The following is a 13,232-nucleotide window of genomic DNA, read 5'->3' as shown; positions in this document are numbered from 1 at the left end:
ATGGGGGAGGTGGGCGGCCGCTAAGAATGAGGCGATGGCGCTAGACGGTTCCTGGACGAGCCGGGGGATAAATCCAGCGCCCAGCGGTTGGCCATTTTCCACGAGTAGGGATCAGGGCGGCCCCCGCAATGGGATCTGGGTTGCATCCCGGACCGAACATGGCGCTTAAGTGACCAGAAAGTGGCCGTTGTGAAGGCAGAGGCTGCGGGAACCTTGCATGAGGGCTTGGCGGGGATGAGGAAGGTGTTTAGGCTTGATGAGGCAGCTCGACTCAGGTACGAAGTACGGATGCTGCAGCGACTGCGCACATCATTTCAAGTGGATGCCAAGAGGTGAAATTGCCCAGGGGCTCGTGAGCGTGGAGACTGGGCGGCCGATCTGCGGCCCCTTGAATGTGACAGGATTGACGAGCTGCGCTTTGGGGAATCTTGTGCCGAGTTTTCTGGAAGGCAGCGCTCGGGCTGCTCTGATGCGCCGTAGTTGTTAAGGTTAGATGAGTTTGGATATAATTACGGTGGTAAATAACATCAATTGAACTTGCTGCCCGTTCATCTGATTCAAGTACAAGCCTCAAGAGGACCCTCTTTTCAGTTGCATACAGCCACAGAATAAAGTAGTTTTCGCACTCAGAAGTTGGCCGGTAAAACTGACTTAATCTTTTAGGCTTTGCGACAGAGGGTGTCGAGTACTGACAGTTCATTTCAACTGATGAGGCCACAAGCATGAACACCTTCCCACGAAAAGTGTTATGACTTATTTTGACATGTTGTTTGAACACGTTCAAACTCATTCAATGATTTGCAGCGTCGTGGCTTTTCGTGTACCGTACCCGCTGGGTTGAGATGAACGACGACTGAGGTTCCCCGTCATCGTCCCCATACCATGGGAACACTGAAACAGGTCATGAGAGAGGTAGAGTAGGCATTCATCCACAACAAAAGGAACGTCAACCCATAGTATGGAGCATCATTATTACATTACAGCAACATTCTTGCTGCTTGAGAGGCGTCTAGATACACGATACTAAGTAGAAAAACTCGCACCAAGGGACCAACCCCTCCTCACTGGTTAAGGTACTGCTCAAACTTGCCACCATACCGCTGCCCCGCGACCGGCAAGCTCTCAATCAGCGCCCAGATCTCCTTCAAATCGTCGTCGCTCAGCTGCACGTCCTCGCAGTTCTGCACCACGCGCTCCGCCTTGGTCGAGCCCGGGATCGGGATGGCGCCCTGCCGGCGCACCCATGCGATGGCCACCTGCGCGACGTTCGCGCCCTTGCGCTGCGCAATCTTCTCGACGGCCTCGACGAGCTTGAAGTTCTGCGTGAAGACGTCCGCCTTGAAGCGCGGCAGCATGTGGCGCATGTCGTTGGCGGGGAGGTCCTCGGGCTTGCGGAACTCGCCGGTGAGCAGGCCGCGGCTGACGGGGCTGTAGGCGACGAGGGCGATGCTGACTGTGAATGGGTGAGTTAGTAATTGATAAAGCATGATGACGGGCTGGGCATTGTGAGAACTTACGCTCGTGGCATGCCTCCGCGACACCGTTGGTCACGGCATCGGGCGTGAAGATGCTGAGCTCGATCTCGACCGAGTCGATGGGGTGGACGGCGTGCGCACGGCGGATGGTCGCGGCACTGACTTCGCTGAGGCCGATGCCGCCGATCTTTCCTTCCTTGATGAGCTCCGCGAGAGCCTGGACGGAGGTCTCAATGGGGACGTTGGGGTCGACGCGCGCGCACTCGAAGATGTCAATCTTCTTGACGCCGCCGAGGACCCGGACGGCCTCCTCGACGGAGGCACGGATGCCCTCCGGGGTGCCGTCCGGGATGTGGGTCTTGGCGTCGTAGGCGCCCTTGATGCTCAGGACGACCTTGTTGGCGTCCTCTGGGTATTGCTCGAAGTAGTGCTTGAGCAGGTGCAGGGAGTTTCTATCGGGAGTACCGTAGTGGATGCCCTGTTGTTTGGTTAGTACATCCGAAAGATGGTATTGTGAATGGGAGAGAGGGAGATCGCAGGCTTACCCCATTCCAAAAGTTGGCGCCTTGGTCGAGGGCAGTCTTCATCAACTTGACCGATTCGGAGAAGTCAATCTGGTCCCAAGGGCGAGTCAATCCTGTGCAGCTTTATTAGCAAAAACATGATCTGCCTCGTATCATATGTGCTTACCCATTAGTCCGTAGCCCGTAGGTCCAATGGCCTTTCCGACGAGGGTCTTGGGTGCTGTGGTGGAGCTCATGTTGACGATGATTGAGATTGAGATGTAAGTGTGTGTAGTGGAGGTTGTAGTGTCTGTAGTGTTTGTAGTGCTGTGTAGTCTGCTGAGTGAATGCTGGATTGATGATGTTCTTCAAACTCAAAACCATTCTCAGGTTTTCAGCTGCGTATATATATTCTTCCTTTCAATGTTAGCCATTTCTGCCATCACTGCCATCACCAGTCATTGATAGTATGCCTACAGCTGTAAGTGTACCCAGAAATTAAGTCCGGCCAATTATCTCCTAATGCGCGGGCCGGGGTCGGGCGCCGCCGCAGCGACTTCTGTCGGTTTCGGGCGGGCCTCGGTGGGGTTAACGGAGCTCATAATAAGATCCGGTCCGTCTCACTCACTCACTCACAGGCTGCAGCTGGCGGTGCAGGACATAGACCCCATTCCTTACGGGGCGGTTCTATCGGATTTAGCATGGCCAAGGTTCTGAATGACGACGCCGTACTCATAAGCGTCTACCAAAGGTCCAAATTGAGTGGGTGCCGTCTACCAAAAGCCCAAATGCAAGTCCCACGGTTCAACGCGTCTGCCTAGTGAATTCAGTTTGTCCATTTGGACGGTCCAACGCCGGACATTGATTGAGGCATTGCACCGCTGCACTCGACATGGGTTCTTCCAACCAAAAAAAGACCGCATTTTGTGGCTGCGCCCGACTTGCCGTACGGGATCGCATTCCTGGTGGCTGCACTTCAAACGCATCTCGATGAATCCTGCCGTTTCAAGGACCAATCGCATGAAGAGTCGCGGCAGCCCTACAGCCCCATGTAGGCCGTGATTGGAGGTGAGGAATATGTTGCATACTCTGTTGATTCAGCACCTTATTTTGTCGTCTTCGCAGTTAAGACACCTCCGCTCCGCCCCTTCGGGTTCTAGATAGCCATTGTCAAGCGCCTCTGTGAAGCATCCCGGACAGGGAGCTATCCCATTTGCAAGAGTCACATACGCTTGAGACTCATGGTTGGGGGGTTCGAATCAAGTGTGAAGACGCCAGAAAACATGAAATAATAGTGGGTGAGAAAGAAAGTTTACAATGATGAATTACAAAATTACTCTATAAAGTCCTTGCGATGATACGTCTATGATGATGCAGTATAGCATGCAAAGCTGCCACCCAATCTTCTCACATCTCAACCCAATACCGCCCCCAAACCCCCATACCTCCAAACTGCACACCAATCTTCTCTTCTTCTACTACTCCTTCTTGACCTTGGTACTCTTCTTCGGCATCCGAAGCAGCCAGTAAAGCAGCGCCGCTGCCGCGATGTTGAAGATGCAGTAAGCCCACATCAGCCCAAAGTTCCTCCACCGGTTCGCGAAATCGACGTTGATGCCCTTGAGGAACGCGTTCGTGTTGTCCATCGCGCAGTAGCTGCACTCCGTGGCGTTGCCCGCGTCCGGGTTCTCGAGGTACCCGCCCGCCGACGCGATGTAGCCGGCCATGTACTCGCCGCAGGTCTGCGCGCTCGGGGCGCTGAACTTGACGAACTCGTTCGCGGCGCAGTGGACGGGCGCGTTGGCGAGGGAGGTGCCGAGGAAGCCCTCGACGACGTAGGTGAAGGGGTTGACGCGGTACATGAAGATCCAGAAGCCTGGGAGGTCGTTGGGGCCGGCGAGGATACTGGGTAGGTGTTAGTTGGGGGATTTTCATTGGAGGAAGGAGGTAATCAGGGGGAGAAGACGTACCCGCAGAAGGCAAACATCATGATGGCAAACAGGTTGACGATGCCACTGGCGACTTCCGCGTTGGGCAGACCCGCGATCATCATGTGCGCGAAGGAGCCCGTGAAGACGAAGAAGATCCAGACTAGGAGGAACATGGTGATACCGCGGGAGTCGGTGGCGTCGGTGTGGTAGGCGTTGCGGTACAGGCCGATGGGGAAGTACCAGCAGACGAAGCAGAAGACGGAGGCAAGCTGTCATTTCATTAGTCTCTGGTCACACAAAGTCGGATCTTGATGATCTTACCGAATTCCAGGCCATCTCGACGAGGATGTTGGCAATCAAGAACGCCTTCCACGAATACGCCTTGGATGGCCGCTCGCGGGCTTCGTACATGGTGCGCTGGGAGACGAAGACGGGCATGATCTGCTCGACGACCTGGCTGAAGACAGTGAGGAAGATGAAGACGCCAAACATCTGGTTTTGCAAGCCGCGCTGGGTGTTTTCTGCGTTCAAGAATGAGAGACCGATGAAGAGAGCCTGTAAATCAGTCAGAATGTAGTCTCCTGCAGGTTGAGGAGGGTTAACTCACAGCACCAAAGGACAAGATGCCCTTGGAGTAGATGTACGACGGACTACGCCAGTACTGTTGGAAGACACGCTTGGTGACCTCGAAGAACTGGGTTCCAAAACCGGCAGCAAATTCCTTGTAGCTAGATACGTCTTCGGTCTGCGGTGCCTGGACCTGGGCCTGAGCACCTGAGCTCAAACGAGTCAACTCATCCTGAACAGTCTGATACTCGGGAGTCTGGCGCCAGACAGCGGGCCAGTCGATATCGGTATGAGCGCCTGGCGCCGCACCGATGACTTCCAGCATATACTCCGCGGGATTCGCTCCAGGAGGACACTCAGGCCCGCCGTTCCGGACGAAATAATCAACCAAAGTCTGCGAATTCTTTCCAATCTCACCAAAGTACACGGTGCGTCCTCCGCGCGCAAGCAGCAACAGCCTATCAAACCGCTGGAACAGCATCGCCGAGGGCTGGTGGATTGTACAGAGGATCGCCTGGCCGCTCTTAGTCAGCTTCTCCATGAGGTTGCAGATGGACCACGAGGTCTGGCTGTCGAGGCCCGAGGTCGGCTCGTCGAGGAACAGCAGGAGCTGGGGGCGTGCTGCGAGCTCGACGCCGATAGTGAGGCGCTTCCTCTGCTCAACGTTAAGGCCCTCGCCGGGCTCGCCAATAACGGCGTCCGAGTACTCTTCCATACCGAGGAGGGCAATCACGGTGTCGACGTAGGCGAGCTTTTCGGCGCGGGAGTAGGTGGCGGGCTGGCGCAGGAGGGCGGAGAAGTTGAGGGCCTCGCGGACGGTGGAGGTGTGCAGGTGGAGGTCTTGCTGGGTCACGTAGCCGGTTTTGCGTTGGAAGGAGGAGTCGCGGGGTTGGCCGTTTACGAGCATTTCGCCGGTGATGACGCCCATTGTGACGCGGGTTGCGAGAACATCGAGGAGAGTTGTTTTGCCGGCGCCGGAGACACCCTGGATAGTTGGTTATCAAGGGCAAGTTATGTGTGTGATTGAAAAGACTTACCATCAAAGCCGTCAGAGTTCCTGGTCTGTAATGAATGTGTCAGTGGAGCTGCAACAACGGGTTGTGAGGAGCATGACTTACTTCACCCAGCCATCGACATGGTCCAGAATCCGGCGAGGCTCACCCTTGATCTTGATGTCGTAGCACACATCTTTCCAGTGGAAGACAGAAGTCTGCTTCTCCATTCCAGCAACGCCCTCAGAGTCCTCCTTGTCAGTCTGCTGAGCTCGGACAGTTGCACCGCTCTCAACATCGACAGCGCCAGACTTGCGGCGCTTGCTCATCGCCGCACGGCTGAATACCAGAACCTCGCCCTTGGAGCGCTCAGAAGCGACGTACTCCGTGGCGATGAGGTGGAGACCCATGAAGAGAATGGTGTAAGCGATCAAGACACCAAAGTTCCTCCACCTGTGCGAGTTCTTGAAGCCGTAGGACGTCAAGAGGTAGGTCGTGCCGCTAACGAAGTCCTGGCCGGGAACGGATCCAGCTGAAGAGCAGACCTTCTCGTTGGCCGCGACCGAGCCGTATCCAGGGCCCATCGGCACGAAGGTAGAACAGGGGAAGTTGCGCCCGACGAACTCGTTGAGCATGACGCTCTCGAGGCCATAGAAGACGGGGTTGATCCAGCGGACCCAGCCCAGCCAGTCCTGCATGTACTGCGGAGGGATGGCGAAGCCGGTATACAGGGCGATCAGGAGGAGGATGATGGACGCTGGGGCGAGAGCCTGGGCGACGGACTTGGTGACGGAACCAATGAGGCGGAACATCATCGACATCGAGAGCGTCATAGTGAACGAGATGAGGAGGAAGAAGAAGAAGGCGCCGGGTTCTCTGCGGAGATTGCCCATGAAGTACAGGATTGTATTCATCAGGATAGCGTTAAAGATCTTGTACGGGAGATCCACGATCATCGCAGACAGGGCCTCAGCCGAGGGATGGTACAGGGCGTAGCGGGAATGTTTTTCGACGATTTTCCGTTTGGCGTACAATGTCATGATCTCCAGGATGCTTCCGAAGGCGTTAATGATGACCGTGAAGAACAACAGGATGGCGCGGCGGAAGAAGCTGGATGTGTCGGTGGGTAGGTTGTAGAACAGACTGCTGATGATCAGGGCCTCGAAGATGTTCGTGATGAGCATGGTGAGCGTAATACTCGGGTCGCCTTTCAGCATCACCCAGCTTCGCCACAGGGTCAGGTTCATCTGCTCCGTGTACGAGAGCGTGAAGGGAGACTTGGCGCGCTGAGACTTGGACTGATCCATGCGGCGAGCCTCGAGGAACTTTTGGAAGTGCTCGCCTCCAAAGGGGTGGCGCTGGAGGTAGTCGTCGACTTCCGCGAGGAGGCGGGTGCGGTGCTGGCTGGCCTTCCAGGCCTGAGCGAACTCGTCGGGGCTGCGGGGTGTCTTGCCCTCCCAGCCGGGGCGGATGACGCGCTCTTGGTGGCTGGTCATGGACGTGAGGAAGTCGGCGGTGGTTTGCTGTTCTGGGCAGACAAAGCCGAGGCCTTCGAAGTAAGCCTTTGCTTCGGTGGTCTTGCCGAAGAAGATCTGACGGCCTTCGTACAAGACGACAACCTTGTCAAAGACCTGGAACATGTTAGTTCATGATGATTGGATGGTAAGAGAAGTTAGACTTACATCGTAAGCGTCCTGGGAAGCTTGGTAAATAGCAACGCAGGAAGTGCAGCCCATGACATCGGCTTGGAGTCTCAAAGTGCGACAAAACTCAAGGGCGTTAGCACTGTCGAGACCGCGAGTACTGTTGTCCCAGCACTGCAGAGGCGAGTAAGATAGCGCTGCCTCGGCAATCGTGACACGCTTGCGCTCACCGCCGGATACTCCACGAACGAAGTCATCACCAACACGAGTATTCTTCGTATGCGAAATGCCAAACATGGCCATCGTCACATCACGAAGATGCTCAGCATACTCCCGCCTCGAGACGCCTTCCGGGATGTTCTTCGGGCACCGGGCACGAGCGGCGAAGTACAGCGTGTCGCCAACGGTCAGGTGCGGGAAGTGGTGGTCAACTTCGGCCGTGTAAATCGCCTCGCCCCTGAACGCCGTGCGCATCTCCTTGGGATGAATTCCCTGGTAGTTGATGGTTGCGCCGTCGCTGATGTGGAACCCGTGAGTGTCTCCTGCAATGGTTCGCAGGAGAGTCGAACAGCCCGATCCAGGGGGGCCAAGGACGGCCAACATCTCACCACTGTGAACGACGCCCTCGAGATCGTGGAGAATATCGATGCGTTGCTCCTTGGCTCCAGCGAGCTTCTTGACCATCGTCGCAGCTTCGAGGAAGACATTGCCGACGCTCTTCTGATAGTCCGTGGAAGTACCGAAGCCGAAGACGTTGAGGTCCTTGAACGCAATGCCGGTCGTCTTGGGCGGGTTGCCCTCAGAGGTGTCGGTGCGGATGTCGTAGAACGCCTTTGCCCACTTTCTCGCGTTGAAATTGGGGCTGGCAGGATTCAAGGGGCCCTCGGCGGGAACGGGGAACAAAGCACCCGGGGCGCCATGGGACTGGGTGGTGAATCGGCGGGCGAGTTGCAAGACCTCGTTGTTCATCCGCTCTTCCTGCTCAGCGGCATCCTCGTGCTTGACCCATTCCTTCTCAGCCACGGTCGTGGCCGAGTTGGACACCGAATCCGACGTTGAAGGCTTGTGCTGCTTCTCGTTCGCGGTTGTCGGGGGAGGCAGAACGGCGCTGTCGGTCTCCGTGTCGCTGTCAGACCGCATTGTTGGCTCGAGAGGTCTCTCAGACCAGACGGCACGGATGTGAAAAGTCTGAGTATGATTGACAGAGTCTTGAGAATTAAAGTGACAGAGTAGTAAATAACAAGCCCGATGTAGTAGTGAGGTACGATCATCAGTTGAAACCGAGTTGACTGAAAGTGGAATGGAATAGAAAATGACATCCCATCTTCGGGACGAGATTCATAAATAATAAACATGGTAGCATGCACGATCTGAAGGATCTTATCTCCATCATCATCATCATTGTTTGCTTTCGTCAGCCCGTGTTGTTGGTTCTGGACAATCGGATATTCGGTTGTGGAGAGTCCGAAGGTCCGCCTTTAGGGGACTTTTTCAGCCCTATGAAACATCATTTCGGACTCAGCCAAGCCTCTCGAAAGACTCATTTTGATCTGGAACCCAGCGCTAGCCACGTCTATGACTTACCAGTGTGGCTTGGCCCAGGAACTTGCCGTCTCCCCCTTAATGTGCATTAACAAATTTCAAGCATGACCAGCCGGTCGCAGCTGTTCTGACCGCTTTTCCCCAGCTTTTGACAGCCCGGAAGATCAGTTTTCACGATTCCGGTGGGCTGCCGGATTTCTCGGGAACCCTGGTCGAGCTGCCCGCGGCCCCCGTTCCTCGAGCTCGCGCGGATCCGTGCTAAGCAGGCCCCCCTTGCCAAGCCAGCAAGCGGTAACCATTTTGACTTTGGCAGACAAAACCATGTCTGTCCCGGAGATTCCACGTCCATGATGCGTCAGATCGGCTCGGGTGGGCTAGTCGCGGGCCTGTACATGGTTATTTGTCTTCCGACTCCCCCTCTGTTTACCCTCTCTTGCACCCGCGCGCCCCTCACGGCCCATTTCTCCGCCCTCCGAACGTCTCGCGAGCCTAGCCAGCCATGGCGGATCAGTCAGCACATTTGAACCCGCTCTCGGTGCGTAGCGGAGATTCCCATGGCCCATTGTCCGCTCTCTGGTTCTTCTCAGGGGCAATGGGTATCTGCTTTGGTGGCTCTCATGGCTGACAGTTGTGTCTCATCTCGCTGTGTGTAGTGCAAAAGATGCAAACACAGAAAGGTCAGTTCTGCATTCCTCCCGGCGACAGCGCCGTTCACGAGCATCATCAACTGACGGGTTGTCTTCGACATCATCAGGTCCGGTGTAGTCGGGTGATGCCGACATGCGATAGATGTAAAACACACGACATCGACTGCGTCTATCCTCAACGGGTCAAGAGGAAAGTGACCAAGACCCTGACGGACCGCCTCTCGTAAGTCTCCGCCCCTCCACTTTCCTCCGTGCCGTCTCTCCGATGGCCAGATTTACGAGAGATCGTTGGCTCAAACTCGGTTTCTTGGCGACTCCCCAGCACGACAGATGACGCGCTCTCAACCATCCTGGAACGGTTACAGCGCGTCGAGGAGCACTGCACCACGCTGCCGAACGGGGGCCAAGCCGTTGGCTCTCTAGATGCCGCACCCCCTGCTCCCGCGTCTGATCCTCCCGCCCCGCTGCGGCACACGTCAACATCCAACAGCGCGCCGTCCAACGTCTCCTCTCCGGCTCCTTCGAGCGCGGCGGTGGTGGCGTCCCCATGGACGTCTTTTGCCACCCCGAGCGCCACTCCTGAGATTGACACGGCGGCCATCCTGAAAGACGCCGTTGATCAGGTTCAACGACTGAGGTTACAGACTATCGCTACCGCAACCATCACTGAGAATGTCACTATTCCACCAGAATTGTGTAAACAATGGATCGAGAGTATGTTGGAACTCATTCCCCGTCATTTCATTAACTGTTACTCACTCTGTTGCCAGACTACTTCACCCACATGCAAACAGAGATGTTTGTCAGTTTGATAAATCTCAAACTCATCAAGCTGATCCCCGACTTGCTTGATCTTCCTCATGTTCACCTAGATCCGGCTATTCTCGTGGTTTACTACGGTATTCTCTACCACGGTTGCGCTCTTGGTGCAACCTTTGAGGGCAATGCTGGCAGCGGTTTGCAGTATGTCCGCATGCTGTATCTGTGTTGTCTTCGTTCCCTGCCTCTCTGGCAACGGGAAGCAACAGGGACAACGACGGACTTCATAGCTGCGATCTTCATGGTGAGCCTTGCACCAAAGACTACTTTACTAACCGAAATGGTTTCGTTAACTAATCGTGATTTACAGTGTCGCACAGCTGCCGAATGCTTTGACGAAGAGCTAAGCTGGCGGATGTACACCTACGCCACCGACTACGCCCAGAAGTTGAACATTCACAACCTCGACGCCCACACAGAAGGCACCAGCGTTCTGCTAGACCAGGCCAAACTCGATGCCGACCGGAAGGGTTTCTGGGAAATGATTCAGATCGATTTCTTCTTCCGCCTACTGTTCAACAAGCCACCGTCAATTACCGCCAGCATCAACTCCTGGAAGGTCAACCTGCCCTGGCTATCAGCAGACGCACAACCAGACATCAACGCCGTGCCAACCATCGCTTTCCTCGTTGGGTCGCGCCAGACCTTCATCCTCTCGCGGTTCTTTCAGGAGCTCGAAAACAGCAACTGCACCGAGGAGGAGATGCGGCCCAAGACCGAGGACCTCTGCCGCGAGATCGGCCAGCTCTTCGCGGAGTGGGGCGTCGAGGAGTGGGTGACCAAGACCATGTCCAGCGAGAACAAGTCAGAGGCCTGGATGATGAGCGACATCGCCATGTCCGGGTACACGTACGTCATCTTCATGCTGCGCAAGCTCTCCGTGCTGCGCTCTAACTCGCCGCGGCCGGTTATGTCCGACGCCGACGTGCCCGACTCGCCGCTCGCTGTCGACGCGTCGCGCCGCCTGCTGAGCGTCGTCCACATGGTGCTGGTCAAGAACCCGTTCCCGGAGACGATGTGTGTTCTGTTTGGCATGTATCGCCTTTACGTCGCGTACGCGTGTCTGATGAACAGCGTTTTGCATTCGGCCGATGTTCGCGCGCATATGGACGATGTCGGGTTGCTTGAGCAGTTGTGTGATGTGATGACGGTTGCGTCAAGAGGGGAGAAGGACTTTGTGCCGTTGATAAGGGCGATCCAGAGCTTGGGGATGGAAGTAAAGAGGAGGCTTAATGAGCCGGGGACGAGTATTACCACACCGATGCTGGGCTTGGGAACATGAGACTGTTGCTGTTTGTTCTCGTGTTTTTTTCTGCTTGTCGTTCAGCCTGTCATTTCATGGGGGTTTGTACAACCATGGTCATCACGGAAAATGGACTGAAGCTCTTCTGGTCTGTCATGGGCGGTGAAATCGGGTATCATGATCTTGCTGGAACTTTTCGGGGGGCTGTACGTGATTTGAAAATAGAGATGGCTGTGATATTCGAATTCATTGAATAATCATTACTCTTATTATTACTGCCCACCGGATTAAGCTACTGTAGGAGGGGATCGTCCTTCAGTGACTGCTCATACGCTTTCTCTATCAGCTCCGTTCTCTCAGGGCTTCTCGGTTTCAGATCAAAATCAAAGTGCTTTGGCTGGACGTTAAAACCCTCCACAAAATTGTAAACGGGGGGTATCATCTCCTCTCCGGCAGAATTCTTGGCTCTGTTGACGTTGCAACCCCAAGCCAGCATCGCAATCTTAAGGTTGAGACTCCTCTCGGCAATGTTGATACCCTGGCAGATTCTTCGGCCGTGGCCGAACGCCGAGTAGTTCTGCAGGTTGGGGTACTGCGTCAGAGGCTCCTTGTACGTCGGGAACGACGGATCCAACCAGCGATCGGGGTTGAAGACTTCAGGGTCGGGATACTGCTCCGGGTCTCGCTGGATAGCCCACTGCACAGCATGCACCACAGTTCCCTTCTTGAGGAAATAGCCGTTATAAGTATCGTCTTCCGTCAAACGATGGGGGAATCCTCCGGCGGTGATGGGGTAGACACGAATCGTCTCCTTGACGCACGCTCTCACGAGAGGCAGCGCCGCAATATCGGTGAAGGTGGGTAATCTGTCGGGCCCGACGACTGAGTCAACCTCCTTTTGAAGCTTCTCAAACCATCCAGGGTTCCGCACCATGCACAACACAAATGACGCGAGCGCCGACCCAGAGGTTGTGGCTGCGGCCTGGAACACGGACCCAAGCATCCAGTTCGCTTCGCGCCGCGTGAGGCCCCACTGCTCTTTCGTCTCGAGCCAGTTTCGCGCCCACGACGGCGACTTGCTGCGGTCGATGAGCTCGTGGAAGAAATCCTCATCGCGCCGGCGTCGTGCGCGGAGGTACTTTTTCCAGGGCGCGAGCCACTCAGGCACGTACATGAGCGACGGGAACAGGTCGACCAAGTACGCTCCAGGCGACCCGACGCGCTCGAGCTCGTGGACGATGTCGAGAATCATCCTGGCGTCCCGGTCATGTCCGCTCTCCAGCCGCAGGCCGTAGATGATGCGTAGGCCCAGGCCGACGCTGAATCGCTCAAAGAGTGCCTCGTAGTCGCTGGGGTCGCGGAGCAAGTCGCGCAGCAGGCGGATGCCCTCAATCTTCTGCTCCGTCTCGTAGAGCGGGGCGACCGGGGACATTGTCACCTGGTGCAGGAACCGCCGGTACTTGCGCCACTGCTCGTCGTACGGGAGCAGCAGCAGCATGTGGTCGTCCGTGAGGAGGTGCGATGACGCCGGCGCATAGTGGCGGTCGCTGTAGATGTTCCCGCGCTGGCGGAGGAGGTCGTTGGCGGCGGTCTCGGTGCCGAGTAGGACGTGCTCCTGGCCCGGGATGGAGAGTCGGACGATGGGGCCGTGCTCCTTGATGAGTTCGTGGAAGGCAAGCCACGAGTGTACCGGGGGGATGGACAGGAGATTACCGATGAGGGGCTTCGGCTGCGGGCCCGGCGGGAGGGCCGTTCCCGGTGGGAGTTGTTGCTGTTTCCTTGGCTTCAGGGCGGTGAGGATGAGGGCGAAGAGGATCGCGGCCCCGGCTGCTAGGTACGGGTTCACGACGCCACCCAGGGAGGCAGACAT

The 13,232-nt window shown here is 56.2% G+C and overlaps 4 protein-coding genes across 4 annotated transcripts; 1 reads left to right on the top strand and 3 right to left on the bottom strand.

Annotated features, from left to right (window-relative positions):
- Positions 1-1,061: 1,061 nt before the first annotated feature.
- On the bottom strand, positions 1,062-2,235 carry COL26b_002059 (uncharacterized protein; the record flags this gene model as incomplete). Its single annotated transcript, XM_053174991.1, has 4 exons — positions 1,062-1,453; positions 1,518-1,953; positions 2,021-2,112; positions 2,166-2,235. 4 exons carry the CDS (start codon positions 2,233-2,235, stop codon positions 1,062-1,064), a joined length of 990 nt encoding a protein of 329 aa, XP_053040935.1.
- Positions 2,236-3,456: 1,221 nt separating this feature from the next.
- Positions 3,457-8,251, bottom strand: COL26b_002058 (uncharacterized protein; the record flags this gene model as incomplete). Its single annotated transcript, XM_053174990.1, has 7 exons — positions 3,457-3,883; positions 3,949-4,178; positions 4,231-4,464; positions 4,517-5,461; positions 5,514-5,538; positions 5,595-7,099; positions 7,151-8,251. 7 exons carry the CDS (start codon positions 8,249-8,251, stop codon positions 3,457-3,459), a joined length of 4,467 nt encoding a protein of 1,488 aa, XP_053040934.1.
- Positions 8,252-9,152: 901 nt separating this feature from the next.
- On the top strand, positions 9,153-11,401 carry COL26b_002057 (uncharacterized protein; the record flags this gene model as incomplete). Its single annotated transcript, XM_053174989.1, has 4 exons — positions 9,153-9,188; positions 9,666-10,014; positions 10,071-10,363; positions 10,430-11,401. The coding sequence occupies 4 exons, from the start codon at positions 9,153-9,155 to the stop codon at positions 11,399-11,401; spliced, it is 1,650 nt and encodes a 549-aa protein (XP_053040933.1).
- A 253-nt stretch (positions 11,402-11,654) lies between these two features.
- On the bottom strand, positions 11,655-13,232 carry COL26b_002056 (uncharacterized protein; the record flags this gene model as incomplete). The annotated part of the gene is made up of 1 exon (XM_053174988.1): positions 11,655-13,232. One exon carries the CDS (start codon positions 13,230-13,232, stop codon positions 11,655-11,657), a length of 1,578 nt encoding a protein of 525 aa, XP_053040932.1.

Source organism: Colletotrichum chrysophilum (assembly GCF_026319265.1).
Source record: "Colletotrichum chrysophilum strain AFK26 chromosome Unknown scaffold_10, whole genome shotgun sequence".
NCBI classification, from domain to species: Eukaryota; Fungi; Ascomycota; class Sordariomycetes; order Glomerellales; family Glomerellaceae; genus Colletotrichum; species Colletotrichum chrysophilum.
This window is presented reverse-complemented; position numbering and strand designations above follow the sequence as displayed.